General features: G+C 50.8%; 1 protein-coding gene across 2 annotated transcripts in view; it reads right to left on the reverse strand.

The window, feature by feature from the left end:
* The window catches only part of ZBTB16 (zinc finger and BTB domain containing 16), a 189,191-nt gene that overhangs the window by 7,055 nt on the left and 159,617 nt on the right, over positions 1–22,519 (reverse strand). For both annotated transcript variants that reach the window (XM_065881662.1, XM_065881663.1), the window contains one exon: positions 311–481. In XM_065881662.1, coding sequence (XP_065737734.1) covers positions 311–481 — 171 coding nt within the window. The remainder of the gene's footprint in view (positions 1–310; positions 482–22,519) is intronic.

Here is a 22,519-nt window from a genome sequence, read left to right on the forward strand (position 1 = left end):
GATATTTACTAATAATGTTGAGTCTCGGATCCCACCTGTACCCACTGAATGGAAGTTTCTGAGCATGGGACCCAGGAGCCTGCATTTCTAATGGGCACCCTCTCTGTCGGGCACAGAGATGTTGAGAACCAAAGGTGCCCAGGGTGGGACAGGATAAGAAGCGTCCACGTTGACCTGCACCTCGGAGGCCCCTGCATGCCCGATGCTTGAGCAGAGGAGGGCTGAGGGCACCCCCGCCTGATGTGTTTGGAGGGAAATGCAGACAGTGGTTCCCAGAGACCCTGCCCTGCCCGTCCCCGGCCTGGCCTACCTGTGTGTGAGCGCAGGTGGCGTTTGAGGGCTGTGTGGCTGGGGAAGGTACGGTTGCACTCGCTGCAGGTGTAGCTGCGCACGCCCGCGTGGACCTCCATGTGCTGCTGGAGCGCACTCTGGGCCTGGAAACGCTTCCCGCACAGCAGACAGAAGACAGCCATGTCCGTGCCTGCGGGACACAGCGGGGGAAAGCCTCAGGGCTGGACACAGGCCTTCTTCACCCAGCTAGGCTGGAGCCAGAGCCAGCGTCAGGCCAGCACCCCGGGCCCCACCCTCGGTGGCAAACCCAGAGGTGGTGCAGGCCACGCGATGCTGCTGGAGCCCCCGCTGTGCGGCTCCAACGGTGGACAGAATCCACTTACTTCCTGCCCTCATGGAACCTAAAGTCTAGTGGGAGAAAGACATTAATCAAACACATCAGAGCAGCAAATGAGTCTGCAATCGTATGGAGGTCTGTGTCAAAGGCAGGGTACCAAGAAGGCATCTATCAAAGGGACTTTCAGAGCCTGGCACAGGAGGTGGGGCATCAGGCCGGCCTCTGTGAGGAATCACAATAATGGAGATGATACATGCCAGCCGTCGTTCAAGTGTAACTAACTTAAAAATCCCATCTCAAAAAGGCGGGCTCTGCATCCTCACCCTTCAGATAAGGAGAAGGAGGCACAGAGAGGCTGAGTTACTTGTCCGAAGTAGCACAGAGCTCACAAGCAAACAGGGCTGGGATTCAAACCCAGGCAACCTGGATTTGATCCACTCCTAATGCGAGCTACAGACCCGATTCTCTTAACCACGTCTCCATTCATTAATGCGTACATCTTAAGGGTCCATTCATTCAACAAATATTATTTTAGTATCTTCTATAAGGAGGACTCTCCCCTTTGGCCCTGGGGAGGTAGCCACAGAAAACCGTACCAAGTGCCTGCCCTCATCATAGATGTTACCCAGCACGCTGGGCCATGAGGAGAGCATTCCAAGAGGATGGAATAGTATCTTTGAACTGGAGAGAAACGTGACGGGTCGGAGGATAAGACAGAACAGGTCACCTGGGGAGGCAGAAAGAAAGTAGAGCGGAGGTCAAAGAAGTAGGCAGGGCCAGCTCTTACGGGGTCTTGAAAACCACGTTAACATGTTAAGATCTTTGGGCTTCATCCCAAGACCAACGGGCGGCTGTCAAGGGATTTTAAGCTAACGAGGGACATGAGATTTTCATTTAACTCTGTCTGGTCGCTCCCTGCGCTGATCAGAAGCACGGGTAGGTACCCCATGGTACCCTACAAAGGCAGGCTGCCATTTTCTGTCTGTTATCAACCCCCTTCCTGATGCTGCTCTGGGACCATGGCCTTGCAGGGTTCAGTACCACAGGAGGGAGCATCTAAACCTTCCAAGGACTCACCAGTAGCTCCTTGTCTACCATTTTGGATTCCATTTCCCTAAGCGTGTCAGCCCCCTGCCCCGGGAAGCTCCCCATCCGCTCGTCTCTCTTTGCCGGCATCTGGGCATTATCACCTGTGGTCAGCCCAGCGCTGCCTCCCCTGTGTAAAGGACACAAGCAGGAAAGGGGGTCAGGCCCAGTGCCTGGCAGCCCAGAGTGGAAGGTGGAGCAGAGCTTTGGCTGTGGCAAGTCGTGGGCTGCTCAATGTGGCATCAGGGAGCTCCCGGCGGAAAGAGGGTGACAAGAAGGACAGCACAGAGAGCTTGTGGCCTCCGGGGTCCATCAACAGAGATAGCAAATGGAAGGCCCGTTCTGGACAACTCAGTCCCATTCATGGCTGGGTTTGCAATGAATGGACTGGCAGGAAGGCAAAGACGGCCTCTCATTCTCCCCAGCCCCCCACCCCTCACAGCACCTTCAGCCATGCTCATCACACCTGCAGACAGACATCGCCTGCATCCAGGTCCAGGGAAGGCTGAGCAGGGGGTGTGGAATATCAGCAAGGACACAAATTTGCTCCTGGACTCAAAGAGCAGAAGGGAAGGGGAACTACTACAGGCCGTGTGCTAGGTGCTTTATCTATGTTGTCATCTCATTTAAAACGTGCAAGGCAGGATTCTCGTGCCCCTCTGTACAAATGGGAAAACAGAGTGATTAAGTAACTTGCCTAAGGTCACACAGTTAGAAAGAAGCAGAGCTGGCATTGTTAAATGCTTCAGTATGTCTGATTTCAGAAATCACAGGGCTGGGCTCATGTCTCCCTCCGGATCTGCCACCTGTCTGCATGGGCTTCTCTGGGAAGAGGCACAATAATGACACCAGCGAGGCAGCTCCAACCCAGCTGGTTCAGGAGCCCCAGTGCATGCAGGGCCCATCCTAGCAACAGCTGGAGAACCTGGGCCAGGAGGCGCGCAGTGGAAGCCGAGTCACAAGGTAAAGCTCTCTGAAGCCTTCCTACTCCACCGGGAGCCAGCAAGACCTCTGCAAGGTACTCGGGTGCTGGCTCCACTTGATTGAGGGGGCACACTGATGGGAGCGGTCTGCCCAGCAGAAGCAGACGACGGCTGACAGTGAGTCCTCAAAGCCCAGTCTGGCCTGGCCAGCCTGCCCCAGAATAGAGTCCATCTGCAGCATGTCCTGTGACATGGCATGCTGTGGCTGCTACATCCTGAGGGCCCCCAGCACCAGCCCCCTCTCTGGCCCTAACCTCACCCCACAGAGAGTCCTGATGAAGCCAGACATCAAGCATCTGCCTTTTATCAGTAAGATGGAGCAGGTTTTCTGGGCAAACCACGCCCTTTAAGAGCCCGGGTTTCTCCTTATGCATCCTCCGAAATCCTCAGTGTGGAAGGAATCTGCGTCAGAGGGAACATGAATGACATTCCCAGGAGGACACCCGAGCCTAGAAAGCCAGGCCCAGGGACTTCCCTGGTGGTCCAGTGGTTAGGACTCCATGCTTCCAATGCAGGGGGTGCGGGTTCAATCCCTGGTTGGGGAACTAAGATTCCCACATGCCTTGTGGGAAGGATGGAAGGGAGGGAGGGAGGGAGGGAAGGAAGAAGGGAGGAGAGAAAGAAAGAAGGAAGGAAGGAAGGAAAGAAAGAAGAAAGGAAGGGTGGAAGGAAGGACGGGAAGAAAGAAAGGAAGGAAGGAACGAACGAACGAACGAAGGAAGGAAGGAAGGAAGAAAAGAAAGAAGGAGGGAAGGCAAGGGAAGGGAAGGAAGAAAGAAAGAAAGAAAGGAGGAAAGAAGGAAGGAAAGGAGGGAAGGAGGGAAGGAAGGAAAGAAAGAAAAAGAGAGAGAGAGAAAGAAAGAAAAAGGAAATTGCATATACATCTTTTTAAAAAAGCCAGGCCCAGAGGAGCTCTGAGGGTCAGTACCACTGCAGGGCAGACTGAGAACCCTGCAACCTCACCCCTCCCCGTCTTCCCGGGGCCCCAAAGCTGCCCCACTATGTGGTCTCTTCTTCTCAGGAATGGCTGAACTCATTTCGTGTCCATTCAGCTGACTCGGTGAATATCACCTAGCGTAGGCACTGTGCTAGGTGACAAGAGGGATGCTGAGGTCAACCAGAGAAATAGGGTCCCAGATTAGTGGGGGACACAGACAAGCCAACGACCAGCCAGAGGATAAGACAGGCTGATGCCAAGAGGGCTTCGGAGAATCTGAGTTAGGTTTTAAGAAATGAAGTAGACTGAGAAGCCAAGGACCAGAGGGGGGCACGGGAGCCAGGCTAGAAACCCCGCAAGCAAATTTCAGAGCAGGCAGGGGCAGAGGACAGACCCTGAGGATGAAAATGAGCAGGGAAGGTTATGGGGGTTTGGATGGCAGAGGGCCGTATCACCTGGTAGGACAGATTAGATTTCATTCCACAGGCAATGCGGTGCCACGAAAAGAGGGGGTCGGGTGCTAGCCTGATCCAACCAGTATGTGAGGGCAGTACCCCTGGGGGCTGCAAGGGCACCAACAGCAGTGGCAAGTGGCTGAAAGCAGGGAGGAACATGATGGCTTCTGTGCTACCACTGGAGGAGAGCGGGGACCAGTCTAGGGTGGGGGCTGGGAGGACAGGAGGAGGACTGGAGAAGTGGAATCCAGGGCAGTGGCAAGACAGAACCCTCAGCCTGGGTTCGAGTCAGGAAGCGTGATGCATTTGAAGTCCTGGACGCCAGCTCTGTACCTTGGTGACAAGTTTAAAGTTATGCAGTGACCACCTGGAAAGGACATGCTACAGTGTCCCTACAGTGGTCTCTCTCCCCTTCCTGGGACATCTCACAGGGCACAGGGGCTCTCCCTGGCCACCGAGACACTGCCCCAGGCTCAGACATAAAGAGACGGGGGCTCTGAGACCCCACATCCACTCTCCATTCTTCTGTTTGGAGACCAGCAGCTGAGAAGATGGAAAAATATTTTTAAAGGAAAAAGGAAAGAGCGGGGGGAGACACAAGAAACGCTATTGGTGCATGCAAGTCAAGAATCTAGAGACGAGATGTAGTTATTAAACAATTTGCCGCAGTTCCTGCCTAGCTGATTGTTTGCATATATGATGAGTCAGGGCAGATTCTATTACACTGGGAGATTAAGCAAATAAATGCTAGCTTTCGGAAACACGTTAAAAACTGGGGCTATGGAAATAAAACTATCTAGAAAATTGTATTAGCAATTCATTAGCTGCAGTGAGATGTTCGGCGAGGCAAGGGGGTCCGGCAGTGTTAGGGCTCTGCTCCCTTCAATGCCTGAGACCCTGAGATGCTCACTGCTCCTTCCTCTGCTGTGGGGAGACCTCATGCCTGATACCAGTGGGGAGAGGGAAGGAGCCTCCACTGGTTGCAAAAGACATTCAGAGATCAGATGGTCAACATGCCACAAGGGAGACCAAAGAAGCACATGGGTCCTGGCTCTGCCACTTACTTGCCTTGTGACCCGGAGCAAGTTGCTGAACTTCTCTGGACCAGAGTTTGTCCGTCGTTTGACACATTGCTTGTGGTTGTTGAGAGCATCAAATGAGATACCCGAGTGAAAAAGCTTTTTAGCTATGAAGGGTAGCAAAGCCAATACCAGCCCAGACGATGCCTTTGTCTGAATTAGAAAATCATGCCTCTTCCTCTGGGCAGACACAGATCCTCGCCTGGGCACACAGCTCTGCAAGCAAAGACGGCTGAACTCCAGCCTCCATTTCTCCCTCGGCTGGGCGTCCTCCTGCAGTGAACAACCTGGATACAGATCATGGCCGCCCTCCACAATACACAAGCCTAAGTTGTTTTTTCGACTCTGGGCTGCTTCTTCCAGGGACTGACCCTAGAGAAGGCATCTTGGATGAGTGACACCATTTAGGACTCAGTGCCAAGAACACCTTCTTCCTCTGAGCCCTCATGATTCCACCACAATTATCAAACCCTTTGTTGTACTCATTTTTGACATTCAGCTCTGTCTAGTAGATGGTAAGCCCTCCAAAACAGGGACTATTTTCTTCACTGTTATATCCCCCAAGATAAAGCACAGGGCCTGGCATATAGTAGGTGCTCAATAACTGCATGTTGCATTCAAGAATAAATAAGGAGCTGAGGGACAATCACAAAGGACAAAGGGGGGAAACAGGGTGGGGAAAGTCATGGTACAGAGCAATGGATGGCTAGAGCTGGGGGAAGCCCAGACCAAATGCAGCCATTACCGGGAACTTCCAACAAGGCTCTCCTTGGAAATTAGTAATGCCCAGTAACCCCCAGACAGCTGATCTGTTTGGGGCCTCTCTTGTCTGTATGGTGGGCTGAACAGGACTCCCCGGTTCTGGCTTCATGTCTGAGCTCTGTTGCTCAGAAGCGGAGTCCCAGCCCATAGAAAAAGGACCAGTTTTACCACACCATGCAGTGAAACAGAAGACCCTGGTTCTAGCCCACAGGTGCAGCCCTTCCTGGCTCTGTGACTCTGAGCCTGGTAGCTGCTGCCCTTGGCCTCATTTCTTCATCTAGGAGATGGTATTCACGAGTAAGCTGCCCTTTCCACTACCAACTTCAGAGTGCTGTTAGGAGGCAACTGGCAAACGTTATGGAGTATGTAAACCCTACAAATGTACTGTTTTCAATCAATCTGTAAATTTCAGTGTAAATCAGATACATCAATTAGCCTTGGCCCAAAGAAATAATTCACCAGGTCAAAGAACAGCACTTCCTCTGCTCTTCTGAAGAATGAATGGGGCTCAGTGTTAGGCTGGACCCCAAGGGTGTCTGCCTGAAGGGAATTTACACTAGAAAGAGGGAATGGGTGTGGTAGGGTTGATGGAGAGAGGTCCCAGGTAACGCGCAGAAGGGCCATGCAAATATCTGTACCCTCACTTGCACCCATTCTATCTGGAGATGGTGACACCACCATACCCACCTTCCATCCCCAAGGGCGGCACAGCCAATCTTGGCTGCAGGGCATGTACCACTCACAGATTCCCAATTTAAAACAAGTTTAATTTTAGCCAAAAAATGGGAGAAAGCCAAGGCTAGGGCGGAACAGGAGGCAGGAGGGGTGACACAAACCCAGGGTATTTATTTCACCCAGGTGATGACTGGGTCTGAAATTATGAGACACAAAAACCCTCATGTTGACACCTGTGCCATTTCCATACCAATTAGCTCTTTAATAGAAGGGAAGGAATAGGACCAGAGGGATACACAGCCGGAGAAGATGTTCAGGGGCTACACCTTCTTGGAGCAAAAGGTTATTATCCCTAGATATAAGCAGTTTCTTAATCAAAAGAGCAGAGGAATCTAAATATACTCGGGCTTTTTTTCTTGGTAAGCCGGCCGTGAGTGTACATGTGTGTGCGTGTGTGTGTGTGTGTCCTTGCACATGGACCAAGGATGGGCTTCTCTTGTCTAATTCCACCCCACCTCACCCAAGAAAGGAAGAGCTGCTTCCCCACCCCGCTGCAACTTCTTCTCTCCAGAAGAACATATCATATTTAGGAGGTGTGAAAACCGTGACTTAAACTGGAACCACCTTCCCCCTCCAAATCCTCAGACATGCCTTTCTACTTCCTCTGACTCTCAGGAGTACTCCTTCCTAAGACACCATTTCCAGTCCTGGGAAGCCTTGTAACCACACACCAAAACTGTCACAGAAACTGCCACCTCTTCCTCTTCCCCATCCTTCTCTTCCTTCCCCCCAGGTCATTGCTAAAAAAGTGGCAGAGCTGCATCATCCATTGTGCAGGAGGAAAAGACAGACAGAGACAAGCAGCCCAGGGCTGACTCACACCGAAGGCAGGAAGGCTCTGTCTGCATCTCAAGAGGCTGGAGGTGGTGGCGAAGGGGGGACAGGCCAGGGAGCAGACGAAAGGAAGCAAAAGCTCAGCTCATGACATTGGCAGGGGTGCCTGCCTTTTCATTCCTCCTGTGCCATCACTTAGGGCTTAGCTCCTTTGCAAGGGATCTACTGAAGAAAGCGTCAAACGATCCCTCTCTAGCTCTCCTTCTGGGCATAAGTTGCAGCATCATTCGGGATGAGTCCTGAACTCCCAGCCTTCCTCAGAAGGCTAGCTACATGCACAAGGAGGGCCCAGTCTACCCAGCCCAAGAAAATGTCAGCCCACCGACTGCGCACCCCACCCCACAGCTGCTGGAGAGTGGTAGACAAGTCCCACTGCTTACTGCCTACAGCCTCTCTCCCAGGAAGGGTAGAGAAGGCTGAGAAAACATCTCTGCAAGGCTTGCCTCAAACCAAGCCACAAGTCTGTGCTCCAGTGCTTGTCTCCTACGTATAGTCACCTACTGCTACCTACTGCTAGAGCACTTTTCATCGTCTGCTCAGTTATGTCTTCCCAAACCAAGCCAGGAGCTAAAAACCTTAGCATCTAGCCTTCTTGTCAATTTCAGTCTTGTCAATTCCAGTCTCAGTATCCAGGCCTCCCTACCCCTTTTTCCTTTCTTTCTTATCTGCTTAGAATCTTGGAAGGCACCCACATATCAATATAACCTTCTATTTCCACAAGGGAAAGGGGGAATGTTAGCGTTTTACATCAGTAGTCCAGGGAGCAGAGTTCTCAATGAATAAACAAATAGAGAGGAGCCGGAGTAGCTGATTCAAATTTGTTTTAAAACTAAGCCATGTCTCAGAGCACACACCTGTGCATGTATACGCGCGTGTGTGCACACGCGTGCACACACACTTGCTCACACACCCCTCTCAGTCTCTTGGGGAATGTGGCCACAGCCTCAGGCGGCAGCAGCTAGCAATGCTGGCTCCCAGAAGCTGTGTATTTGTTTAGCAGACACAAGTGCATTTCATTACTCGGCACCTCCAGCTACAGTAAACAAATTTGTCAGCTCACTAGCTCATTAAGGTGCACCCCGGACACGGGGGATTTATTGAGACCTACACAATAAAAGTAACCTGAATGGATGTACTAATTTTGTCAATCACTCCAACAAACGAGCCAAAGAGGGGGAGAAACTGGGGGAAGGGGACAAGAGCAGGGGTGGAAAAGAAAGGAAAAGAGGTAAAAAGGAAGAAGAAAGTTGAGTTTGGTTTGCAAGAGAGGGTTAACGGGTTAAGATGGGGCCAGATCTGTGCTTTGCTGCCTGGTTACATGACGGCCTCCCCGTTCCATCTACCTCACGCTGGGCCACCCTGTCCAGGGTGCATGGGTCCCCTGGTGGGACAGTGTCAAGGGCAAACTCAATGGCAAACCAAGTCCCAGATCCCTGGCATCAGAGAGGGAACTAAGGAATCGAGGATGCAGAGCCCCCCTGGAGAAAGTAGCAGCAGCCTCCAGGTCAGAAGAGACTCGTTGCCACTCCTGGAATCTCCCACCCATTCCACAGCCCCTTCCCAGCCCAGCTCCCGGACCCTTCCAGCCATTCCAGAATGAATCCAAACGTCCACCACAAGAGCAGAGGGAGGAAAAAGGGAAGGGAGACGGTGTGTGCGTGTAGTGGGGGGTTTGGGGTGGAGAGTAAATCCGGAGAGGTATGCAGCCCTCTGGTCTGTAACTTTCAAAATGACAGCAGGACTGGGGCAAAGGTCACGGGGTCCAAGGCCTTAAGCACCTCCGCCAGCTGTGGCAGTGCGGCCCAGAGCCCGCAGGACGCCTGCCCGTATAAATCAGCCCTAAGCAGCACCCGCTGGGGCCGAGGACAATGGGCCCACACGGGGGTGGGAGGCAGGACAATGGGGCCTGGCCAGTGCGCAGGCCCGGAACAAATGTGCCCTGGCACCACGGGGGCCCCCATTTGTGAAACTAATTGGCCCACGATTGAAAAATTGGACCAACTTCAACAGCCCTGAGTGGAGAGGAGCGGCCCGCAGTCCCTTAACCTAGCCCAGCTCTGCAGAGCCTGCCCGGCCCAGCCCTGGGGGTCTGAAATGGGAACGGCTCTCAGGTACTGCCCACTCTGGCAGTGGGAGATGGGACCTTTGAGATGGGGCCGCCTGGGAGAGGAGCGGGTGGTGGTGGGCCGGTGGGCCTCTTGCTGCCTTGAAGGACCGGTATCCAGTTTCTCCTCCCAAGAGGCAGAGAAGGACTGAGCTCCTCAGTTTCTCTACACTGCTTGTTCTGTAGGACTAAAGCTCAAAAGAGAGAGGCTGGCACCTGTCTACCCCGAGGGTTCCTGAAACCAAAGGACTCCCAGCTTTCTTCCTTTGGGGGTAGGTGGGTGCAAATAAACACAGAACTACAATGGGTTCCTTCCTCAATCCAGCCTCCCTGGCATGTGTTCAGCTCTGTGCCCTTGGCCTATAACCACTGCGGGAAGCCTGCAGCTCTGTGCAAGGCTACATGAGAGCTGGCCTGTAAGAAGCTGGTCCTGAGACTTCTGGGAAAGAAGCCCTGGAATGTGTGATGGGAAGTCAGTATGGTGTGTGAAAGGACAGGCCAGGGTAATTGTCCCGCCATTGTCCTCTTGCCCTACCCTTTCCTGTGACTTCTCACTATTGGCTCCCAGTTGAAGAGGACTGGAAGAGTAGAAAGCACTGGAGTCTTCAGCCGGAAGGCCTGTCCTCAAGTCCTGGCTCAGTGGCTAACTTGCTGTGCACTCTCAGGTAGGTTACTGGACTTCTCTGGGCCTCAGTATCCTCAACAGAAAAATGAAGGTGGAAGTAAATGATCTTAAAAGGTTCCCCCCATTCTAACAGTCAATAATTCTAGGCCTATTTGAAGAGGATGCAGGAAGACTGAAAGGTCTTTCTCCCACTGATATGTACTTCAGGCATCTCTCCTTCAAAATATCACTTGATAGCCTTCTTTTAGTTAAAGAGAATCTCAGGGCTCCACTGGGAACCACTGTCTTTGGCTCACAGAGGGACAGTCCCAGGAGAGACACAGAAGAGATCTAAGCTTGACTGATCATTTGCTTTGGCCGATCCAGGTCTCTTCCTCTGAACCCTCAAGCAGCCCTGAGAGACAGGGTGTTTAGAAAGATAGGGAAAGCAAGACTCGAGAGAACCTGCTAGGTCCTTTCTCTCAAGGGGCCACCAGTTACCGGCTAGTACCTCCTAGAACTGGCCATACACCCAGAAGGGCAATTCTTTTTTTTTTTTTTTTTTTTAATTTTATTTTATTTACTTATTTTTGGCTGCGTTGGGTCTTCGTTGCTGCACACGGGCTTTCTCTAGTTGTGGCGAGCGGGGGCTACTCTTCGTTGCGGTATGCGGGCTTCTCATTGCAGTGGCTTCTCTTGTTGCGGATCACAGGCTCCAGGCGCGCAGGCTTCAGTAGTTGTGGCACATGGGCTCAGCAGTTGTGGCTCGCGGACTCTAGAGCGCAGGCTCAGTAGTTGTGGCGCACAGGCTTAGTTGCTCCACGGCGTGTGGGGATCTTCCCGGACCAGGGCTCGAACCCGTGTCCCCTGCATTGGCAGGCGGATTCTTAACCACTGCACCACCAAAGAAGTCCCAGAAGGGCAATTCTTGAGTCGCTGGGTCTGAGGGTACCTGCCTGCCTCTCTGTGCTGGGCAAGGGCCAGGTGATGGGGTGGGGAGAGGGGAGCAGGGGCTTTCTCTCCCCTGCCCCCAGCCCCGGGATGACAGAAAAAAACAACCAAGATGATGGGTCAGAGAACCAGACCCCCTGAATCCAGCGGCCTCATTTCCTTAGCACGTTGCCCAACACACAGTAGGCACTTCAATTTTGAGTAGTGTGTCCAAAGCATCACGAGAGGCCACTGAGGTTCCGCCTGAAGATGAGACCCAATTTCCTTATTGTACAATAACTCATTACCAGGCCTCTCCCTCTCTCGTCTTCTTTAAGTGTACAAGACATTGTCAACAGAGAGTTCATCTCCCCAGATCCAGGCATCCCCAAAGGCCTCCTGAGGTTCCTGGGCAGGAACTGGAGCCCAGGAGAGGGGTCACTGGAAAAAAGATAGCGACTCAGCTGGGGTCCTATCTAAAATGTCCTGTAAACCCCAATGTACTTCAGAGATGACAAGGAGACCCACCTCGAAGAGAAGGGACGGACAAGGAGACAGGCAGACCTTTGCAAGACAAAGACCCAGAGACAGGATGGGCTGGGGAGGGGAGCAGGGGCTGGGGGAGACAGAAATTCAAAATAAAATGAAATACCGATTGTTTCAGAGCCATTAACTATCAGACAAACATTGGGCACTGAAAAGAAAAACTACCCCATATACATAAACAAAAACAAACCAAAAACATAGAAGGACATATTCATTTTACTGACATTTTAACGGTTCCTCTCCTCCCCCCCCACTCCCCACCCCCGCCAGAAGATGATTACAAATTAAGCAGCATTTAAATGCTTTTTACTGTCGACAGTTAAAAGGAGGGCTGTGAGCCTGGGAGTGTGGTGGCCATTCATTCCCACGGTAACCAGGCTATCTGAGGCACCTCCGGGCCTACCCGCACTGTACCGCACACAATGGGCAAAGAGGGAAAAGTCCGCACGCCATGAATTCTGCAGGACGTTCAGAAGCAAATTAAAATATAAAAAGCTCCTGGCACAAAGATAGATACCAAGAGTGAGGGCTGGGCAGGCAGGTCAAGCTCGTGGAGTTAAAGTCTTAGCAACGGCAGAGTTTAAGCACAGCCTGACTACACCTTATTCAGGGCTGCCTTGCATTTGGTTTATGTACTCTGTGTGTGTGTGTGTGTGTGTGTGTGTGTGTGTGTGTGTGTGTGTGTGTGTGTTAGTACAGGAAGGATAAAGGGTGGAGGTGGCTTTTCTGGGGACAGAGAAAAAAACAATTAAGAGAGCCCAGGAGCTCTAGGCAAGACCCCAGACTCCAGACCCCAGGGAATGGGTAGAGGACACACCAGATGCCCCAACCTGGGCTTCACAGTGGGCACTGGTCCACCCCTCCAGTGCCTGAGCCATGGCCTTCTCTGCTGGACCACGGGTAGGAACCAGGTGATCTGAATTTCACTCTGGTGAGAGGAAAGGATTTCATTCCAGGGTGGACCAAAGAACAAATTTTAAGTTTCCAGAAACTGACTCTTTCATTGCCCACACTAACACACCCAGCCAATACCTCCAATACTCATGTCTTTCTGAAAGGCTAAACCCGACTCCATGTTGGGTCTCAGCAGATTTTATTGCTAGAACTCTGTGTTAGGCAACTTAAAATGGATTCTAAGAACCCATAGCATCACAGGGACCTTTTAGAATAATGAAAACTCACCCCCAGGATAAAGGGGAGAAAAGCAAGGATTAAAAAAGAAAAGGAGTGTGGCGTGGGGAACATGGGCTGTAGCCACCAATTTCCTTTTCAGTCCTTCAGAGACGAAGATGGAAAGCAACAGAAGTGAGCTGGCTACCAGGTGGAGGGCGGCGAGAGGAGGCTGGATTTAGAAGGAGCTGGGTACATTCTGTGCCCTAAGTTTAACATGCAGGAGGGGCGACACAGAAATAAAAGAGACACGTCCCCTTTAAAAGGAAATATAATCTACAGTGTGCAGCCAGGCGGCCCATAGTTTCAATCTCGTTTACTATAGAGAAAACTCTGCTAGCTGTTCTCTATCCCACAAATCCGATTTAATCAGACAAGCCAGCCAGCGTGGCTTGGAGTAAAAACGGATAATTAGTAAACAGAGAGCTACTCCAGTGCTTCATTGGCATTCGAGTTGGGCTGCTGTGTCGCATTTAAAATGCAGTCTGATGAAGTTTACAAAATCAAACCATTTGTTACTCCTATTGAAGAGGCTTCAGGCCACTTGCAATTAAATTGGAATTAGTGCTCAGAATGAGACACAGCAAATTCATACTAAAAAGGGATCTGACTTTGAGACATTTGACTTCACTTCAACAGTTTCTGTGCGAGTGTGTGTGGGTGGGTGTTACTAAAAGACTCCTCACTCGCCCCGACTCTGCAGGGCTCCCCAACTCGTGAGCTTGCCCCTGACAACCTGCTATGCTCTGGGCTGGCTTCGGGGAATGGGGCACCGGGGTGGGGGGGAGGGGACAGACAGCTGACACTGGGGAGCCAGGCCCTGCATTCACACCGGGAAGATACTGTACTAGGGAAAACGTGTCCACAAAGGACCATATGGCTCCCTTCTGCATTGAACCTTCGGACAAGGGGTGGAAGGGGGGCGGGGACGCTGCCAGAAAGCACTTCCAGGGGGCACCAGCCCCGCCCACCTCAGACAGCAGGCTGGCAGCTTGGGGAGAATGGGGGCACCTTCCCCCCCCCACCCCCCCCCCCCGCATCGGCTGGGTTCCTGTGATGTTCCTGCCTGCCCTCCTGCAAAGCCCTGTGCACAGGGAGGGTTTCTGTCACCATGTCCTACTCATGAAAACACTCCTGGTCCCGGGCACTGCCCTTCTAGGCAGAAAAGGTAGGGCAAACTGTCTTGGCAGGGCCTCTTAACCCTGAGGCCGTGAAACCCCCAAGCAATCCAGGGATAGAATTCAGGAGGTTGGAAAACTAGGAGGGTAAAAATATTACATGTTTATTTTTACCAACCTCTAACTGAAATTTAGCTGTTCCTTCAATGGGGAATGAAAGCAATAAAGCAGTCAGATGAGCTGTGCCTGTGACTTGGTCATCCACAGACAGCTAGACATTTTCATACCACATTGGAAGAAATGTTGCAGTTACCTCGAAATATTTATGCAAACTGTAGGTAGCTGACCACTGCTTGAGCCTGTTAACAGGGTAACAAAGAATCACACATATACTGTATTACAAACGGCTTAAAAATATTTTGCTATCTGTATTTTGCTATCCTACTCCTCACCTTATGCCTCTAAAGACATTATCCTGAGGGGTTCATAGGTTTCACCAGATTTCCCAAGGGGCCCATGGCACAAAATATTAAGAATTCCTGGTCTAAGGGCTCGGGGTAGGGAGGCGGAGTTATTGTTCAATGCCGACAGAGTTTCCGTTTGGGAAGATGGAAAAGTTCTGCGGAAGGACGGTGGTGACAGTTGCTCAACAATGGGATCGTATTTAATGCCACTGAATTGTACTCTTAAAAATGGTTAAAATGATAAATTCTATGTTATATATATTTTACCCAAGTAACAAAAAGAATGCTTAGTCTCAGCTGGTCATAAGTTACTCGCACTTCTACAATCCCTCTGCTGCCCAGAAGTACAGAGGCTAAACTCCAGTTTCATTCCTTCTAAGTGTTTCTCTCTGCTGTTTGGAGAAGAACTGAACCTCAGGCTCCGTGGAAGCAGGCAGTCATCCTGCACGGGTCCTGGAAAGGGCACTGCAGGAGGTCCAGGCTCACTGCTCAGCTCTGTGGCCGCCAACAAGCCTTGGTGGAGTTGCTTCAAGTTCCAGGTTTACCATCTCCCTCTCCCCATCAGAACAAAAGCTGCTTGAGAGCAGGGACCTCATTTCTCTTATACACTGCTGTGTCTCTTGGACCTGACAGGTGTTTGATGAATCTTTACTGGATGGAGGGAAGGATGCACGGGCAGATGAAGGATTAAACAAATGAATTTTCTCTCTCTGGCCCTCAATCTCATCTTTGACATAAGAGGATAGGCTCTGTGATCCTTTAAAGCTCCTACAGGCCCCATGGGGTTCCATCTGCTCACCAGGCTCCCCTACCTATTGCCCACACTTTTCCCTCCAGAGCACAGCGCTTAGCAGGTGGTACGTGTGCACAGGTGGGGGACGGGCTGCGGCAGGAACATGCCTGATGTGGATACCGAGGGTGATGGGCCACTGCCCTCGGGCCCCACGACTTTCCTCTGGACCTCAAGCACTGCCACACGGAGAAGAAACGGGCTGGTGATGACACTGGGAGAGGGAGGATGGTGAATTTATAGGCATGCTGAACAGACAGGCAACAAGAGGGAGGCACGGAGGCCCGAGGAAGAGACTTTGATGGAGTATCAGGCAGCATGGAATGGCTTTCAAAGTCCAGAAGGAGGAGATTGTCCTCTTTGCTATTCAGGGAGGGTGGGAGGGAAATTTGCGGTCAAGAACAAAAACCAAAACACATTGTCCACTAGCCTTTCCCACTTCCCCCAAACCTGGAACTCTCCTCCTTCCAAGTAGGCTGTGTACCTGACTCCCTAAATCTTTCCCCGGGAAAGGAGATGGGGTAGCCGTCCGGCAAACACAAGCTGGGCCTCAAGCCCGGCTCAGGTAGTGTGCATGCTCTTCAGACAACGGACGGGCAAACTGGTCCTCCCCTGCCCACCCCCGCACGCGCGTGCGCGCGCACACACACACACACACACGCACACACACACACACACACACACACACGTCCCTTGACACCCCGAAGGAAGGTCTGGAGAAAAACCGCAGCCTCACATTCTAAAAAGGAAACACAAAGTGACATGTCACTGAGTGGTTGGGGGTTCTCCTTTCTCCTGTGTGGGTTCCGTTTCCTAGGTGCCTCCCCTTTCAGTTCCTCCTCTGGAGTTTCTGGGCCAGGACTGGAGCATGAGCTTGGCCCCAGAGCAGACGGGAAAGCCGATGGCCGACTCTCTCAGGCCACAGCCAGGTGCCCAGCATCTTGGTCACAAAGAGCCCGAGAAGACACCTCTGTTCTATTTATCCAACACTAGTGCCACTTGATTGCCAAATCTGCCCATCCGTTCTCTTTCCAATGATCTTCATTTCTCCCTTTGGGTGGCAGCACTTTTATTCCCCTTGGGAGACAGCACTGGTGTCACTTTTAGCACCATTCACTCATGTTCTCGTGCGCTCACGCACCCAGTGTTTGCGTTCCAATTCTGCATAGGCATCAAATACCAAGGCTTCAATGTTGAGAAGACACTTCTTGCCCCATGAAGCTTACAGGCTAAGAAGTGGAGAGCAAGAAGCCTGGACTCTGAAGTCAGACAGAACCTGGCTCTGCCACTTACTTCTTAGCTAGAGAATCACATGCAAATTTCTTAATATCTCTGGGTCTTGGCTTCTTTATCTTTAATGAGAGTCATAACACCCACCACGCAAGGTTGCTGGGAGGATTTGAGATAATATATGAAAGTGTCTACCACAGTGCCAGATGGTAGGGAGTGGAGAAATGATAGCTTGTGAGAAGAGGGATCCAGGGGCCTGGTTGAGGGCCATAGAGAGACAGGTATGTAAATAAGTGGGTCGTGGTGTTTGAACTTAGATACCCTGAAATGAGCAGGCCCACTCCAGGAGATGCTGATACGGAACACTCCAGGCCCTTCATCACCAGTAAGAGCTATTCCTCTAAAGTATTCAACTGAAACCTCCTTCCCACCCTCCCAGTTACTCTCACCAGAACCATTCTCTGATCCGTAACCACTCCCAGCATGTCCTTCCTTTCCTCGCTTCTTTCTCCATCAGCCCATACTTCACGGCCCATGGTTCAACTCCCAGCTGCCTCCTGGCCAATTCCTGAACTCCCTTGCCCATTACCCTTCCATTGTACCACCCCTGCCAAGTGCTAAACTTGGGTCAGTCTGACTCCTGGTCTCCTCTACCCCTAGAGCTGCCTACACACACTGCCTCTACTTCCCACGTGCTCATTCACTCCTCAACCCACCATGTCTCGTCCCTGCTTCCATCATTCCTTGAAGACCAAAACTGTTCGTCTCTGGTAACCAATGACCCCCAGGTCACTAAATCCAACAGACGTTTCTAGTCTTCCTCTTAGGGGACTTAACAGCAGCATTAAGATTGATGACTACCTTTTCCTTTTTGAAACCTCTTCCTTTAGCTCCATGACACCGCACTCTCCTGGTCTCCATCCTAGTTCTTCCAGCAACTCCTTTTGAATCTCCGTGATGCATTGGGATTGTCCTGGAGGGCACAGTGTGTTGGAGTTCCTCTGGATTCTGTTCCAAGCCCTCCTCTCTTGCTCTCCACTCCTATTTTGTAAACTCACCCACTTTCAGGGCTTCAAGGATCATTTAGATGCTGATGACTCCAACATTTACATGGCCAGCAAGTCTCTCTCTTTCCCAAATTCCAGACATAACTGTGTATCCAAATGCCTCTTGGATAGGTCCCCACTGGATGTCACACAGGCCTTACTACTGTGGTACCAAAACTGGTCATCCTCTTAACAAGAGCAACAATAAAGCTCTGCTTCTCCTCCTGTGATCCCCATTTCAGTAAAGAGCTCCACTGTCACCCACTGGGCCCCAAACAAGAAAAGGGGCCATCATCCTTGATCTCCTTTCTCTCTCACCTCCCACAACAGGTCAATTATCAAAGTTCTCCAGCCTCCTAAATATCTTCAATTTTTTCCATTTCTTATCCATCCCCACTGCAACTACACTGGTTCAAGCTACCATAATTTCTTGCCTAGATTATGGCAATACTGTCCTAACTAATCTCCCTGCCTTCAGTTTAAACCCCTCCAATCTATCCACAACTGTGTAGTCCAGATCATTTTTCTAAAACATAATTTGATGTCACTCTCCTGACTAAGACCTTTTAATGGCTCCCCATCACTCTCAGGAAAAAGGCAGAGCTACTTAAAGTGGTTTTTAGGGGTCTTTCACATGTAATGCCCATCCATCTCTCCAGTCTCAGGTCTCAGCCCTCCTTCCCTCTCCGATTTTCAGTTCCATGAATCTACCTTATTCTCTCCCAGCATGGGCATTGACCCACGTTGACCTCAGCCTGTCATTCTTCCCTTCCTCCCCCAGTACCCCATTTTCTTTACTCAATAACTTCTCATATTTCAGATGACACCACCTCCAAGAAGCCTCCCCAATTCCCCATGCAAGTTGGAGGCCTACATGTGTGCTCTTATAACATCTTATGCCTCTACTGTAACAATATTTACCCTGTATATGACTTGCTTACTTATCTCTCTCCCTTTAAGACATGAGCCCCATAAGGACAGGAATTCTGTTTTGCTTACCACTGTATTCCCAGAGCCTAATATACTACTAGGTACACAATGGGTGTTCAATAAATATTTACTGAATGGATAAACAAATGAGTACATAAAAATTTAACCTATTAACATCTCTGTGAGTTTGGACCACAGTCTTTGGCAAGTTATGATTTCTAAAGCCCAAACCATTAATACTTGACTCTTGTCAACTTCAAGTAAACACGCCTCCTCACCCTCTCCAGCCACCCTGCCACCAGCCCAGATTCCCTATGAGTTGCAGGCTTCTGGGCCTGTATGTTCCTATACCTTTAACTTGTCTGACTGTGAGGTGTGCATTCGTATCCATGTGCTTTAGAACCGGGCATGGGCTCTCCTGGGCTTGGTTTCTCCTCCCAACCTGGAAGTACTCATCCACGTGGTACCCAGTGCAGACATCTCTTCAAGATGGAGAGTCGTTCACATCAATGGAGGATCTAGATCTTTGAATAAAAGGGCTGCAGAATGGAGTTCCCAGATATTACCCCCTGGCCAAAGCTGTGAGCTGGCAGCCAATAAGCACCCACCGTTTGGAACCTGAAGTTAAAACTGGCAACTCCTCCTGGTCGCTGGCAGAACATGGACCCAAGGCTACAGATGCCCCTGGTATCCGCTTCCTACCTCTATCCCTCGAAGACCAGAGCAGGCCCTCAGCTCTCCCTGCAGGACCTGCTCCGAGCTGCCCACAGGACAGAGCCCTCTACACCTGGGCAATGAGCTGTCCCAAATCACACTCTTGGTGTGCTTTCATCCCTCTTCAGCTGGTGATGATGTATATTATAGTATTCTGAGATTCGATCTCTACAGTAGATGGAAAACCCTTAAAGCAGAGCTGCTAATGGAAATGCCACAAGTCGTGTCACTACCGCACACGTAAGTTGTGACCTTCAATACCATCCTGCTAGGAAAATCAAGATTGATGTTTCTTAAACAGTTCAACAGGCTTTTGTCAGATTTGAGTCCGGCTTTGCTCTCTGACCTGGCCAAATACCCAGGCTCCTGTGGCTCTAGGGATGACCTACCAGTAGTAAACTTGTCCTCGTACGCAAATGTGACAACACAGGTAGCCCCTGGGATACACCAGGTCCCAGGCAAAGAGGCCCTGGCCCTGGTCACATCCATTCAGATCCCTTCGTTTTTCCGAACACCTTGCCCGCACCTACCTTCCCGCCGCACCCCTCAGCACCCTTGGCAGTGAGAAAGCTGTGTTTACTCCATCATCATTATGCGCCTTTCCGAACTTTTTTTGGGGGTGGTGGTGGTGGGAAGCTATGATTTTTTAGGCTAGTGCTAGGGGCCTTTGAGAATTAGCAAATACTGATGATGCTTTCTGTACATTCGGGTTCGAGTAATTGTGGGTGTGCAGGATTCTGGCAAAGGTCATTGAAAGGAGTGAGGAATTGTCAAAATGTTCCCACTTGAGCCCAGATGGAAGCACTGTGGGGTTGTTGAAGCCTCTGGGATCAGTGGCAAAGACCAGCAAGAAAGACCTTATCTTTCCAAAGATGCTGACATCAAGAAGGGCTCCCTACCACTGCTCACGCAGGTCTGTCTGGTTCCATGAGTGTTCTCCACGCAGGGAACGTCAACTACAATGCCGGATGGACATCTTTCTTATGGTCACACCCACTCCTTTGCATAGCATGAATCTCCTCTGGGCACTTACCAATTTCTTATTCCTCCCTGGCCCCTCCATTCTCCAAACGCTCCCTGGGCCATACATCCCACCCCCTCTCCGTCCTCCTTCCCTCCTCATCCCCATGTCAGTTGTTTTTTGGAAACAATGCCCTGTTGAGATAAGATCGTAGTTTGCTAGTAATACCAGCACAGAGAAAGCTAATGGCCACCTCTTGATCTGAGGGGCCTGGAGAACGAAGCACTCAGGAGATGGCCATGAGGACTGTATAGACCTCAGATATGGACGGGACAGAAACAGCCCCCAAGTCTTCCAACTCTGACACCTGGGCAGCTTATGAGCTTTGGGTCTTCCGAAACGCGGTGAGGGTGGTGGACAACCAGGACGGCCTGAGAGGCGGGTGGGGGACACATGTGGACTCCCTGCAACATTTTCTAACTCAACTGCATCCAGGGCCAAGGTGTCTTTTTCTATTTCTACTGTGATTTTTTATGATGCGCTTAACTTCAGACAAAGGCAACTTCTTTCATATCTGAACGGGCAGAATTTGGCATGATTGCCCCCAAAAAGTTCATTCTCCAAAAGATGAAGGCCCCAACGAGACAATTTACTCAGGGCTGGATGGGCAGTCATGTACCATCTGCACAGAAGGGCTGCCTCTGAATGCGAGAACAGAGCGTTCATATTAATTAACATCTTCATAGAAAGAAAACTCTCCAGGGAGTATCTGTTTGATTATTCCTATTTACTGAGTGACTTTGCTGCGTGGTTGTTCTCTCCCCTAAATCCTAAGGAGCCTAAGTGGATTCTGTGAAGGGAGAGGAAGCAGTGCAGCCTTTGGATGGAGATTCTAGGGCGAGAAGGAGCGGGTTGATTCTCCCGTTGCATGCGGGCCCCCAGGCTGGAAAAGCTGCCACCAAGGATCGTGATGCTTATGTATATTCTATGTCCATGTATGCCTGCAAATTGTCAATGTGGGAAACTCGGGAGACATCTACCTAGAAATGTTTATGACAGAAAGTCCTGCGCCACCCCATACCTTCCAAGTGACAGCTCTCTCTGGTGGGTGTCCCTGCCCTGTCTCATTCAGTCCTCATAAGTGTCCCCAGATGGAAACCATGTGAGGAGTACCAGGATTACTGATGGGCTGGTTGACTCATGTACTAATTATTAGTTTAATTAATTAATGGGTGGCTACCACGAGGCAATAGAGAAAAATAAGAATGCTGCTAGAACTTTCCTCGTGTTTACTAGGCACCGTGTAGGAACCAGCTGCCGTGCTATATGGGTCTTGCCGAGTTGCTGATCAATCAGAGAGATACGGTCCCTGCCCTCGGAGAGCCTCCTGTCTACAGAAGGAGACAAACTAGCATTACAACTTAAAAAACTCTCAAGATTGGAACGTAAGGTCGAGAAGGGATCAGGCTCCACGTGAAGTCTCCCAGCGTCTGCCCCTCACAACACGGACTCATACACTCTTCTTTAAGAGGCTATGAAATGACTTATTTTCATACACACACACACACACGTCCCCTATTCCCACACCCACAGCGGAGATATGAATGTCTGCTATTCCGGGCCGGGGCCTGGGTTATGTCGCTGTAGAATTGCAGGCAAGCAGTTGCTCCAGCGTCTTGTCCTGGAAGTCTGCTTCTGCTTGAGCTGATTTATTCCAAGGACCATCTGGGCTCGGAGAACAATGTGCTCTCCTATCTGAATGACCAGCCGTATTAGTCATACCCTCTTAACTCGACCTCTCCAGCCCCTAATCTTCACACTTTCCTTCATTCCCTTTGACGGAGGCCAAGGACTGGCTCTCTTTTCTCACCTCTCCCTAGGCTGGAGAAGTTCGTCCAGGACAAAGAGCTCCGCCCTCGTGCCTGTGGGTCCAGCAGTCAAACTGGGACAGGCTGGATGAAAAGCTCCCCCCACAACTCTCCTGGCCCCCAGTGCCCTGTTTGGACATGGGGATAAACTCCCCCAACACTGCTCACCCCAGGCTGCCCAGGGCTCCCCAGGCCCCAAGCCAGATGGACTTGAGAATTAGCTCTCATGTCCATTAGCAACTCATGTCCTCAAAGCTCTCGTGGAACCGGCCCCACTCTGTGCTGAGAACTCACATGCTCCCCAGCGCTTGGACGTGTGGTTTGTCCAACACTGTCACATCCTTACCCACATCTGCCTTAAACTGTCCTCTAGCTGTTTAACATAGGAAGCATCGTATCTATTTTTTCTTTTCTTTTTCTTTTTTAAATTTTATTGAAGTACAGTTGATTTACAACGTTGTGTTAATTTCTGCCGTACAGCAAAGTGACTCAGTTATACATATATTTTTTTCCATTATGGTGTTAAGCTACGTTTCCTCCAGAGC

This window comes from Phocoena phocoena, chromosome 8, assembly GCF_963924675.1.
Source record: "Phocoena phocoena chromosome 8, mPhoPho1.1, whole genome shotgun sequence".
Taxonomy (NCBI): Eukaryota; Metazoa; Chordata; class Mammalia; order Artiodactyla; family Phocoenidae; genus Phocoena; species Phocoena phocoena.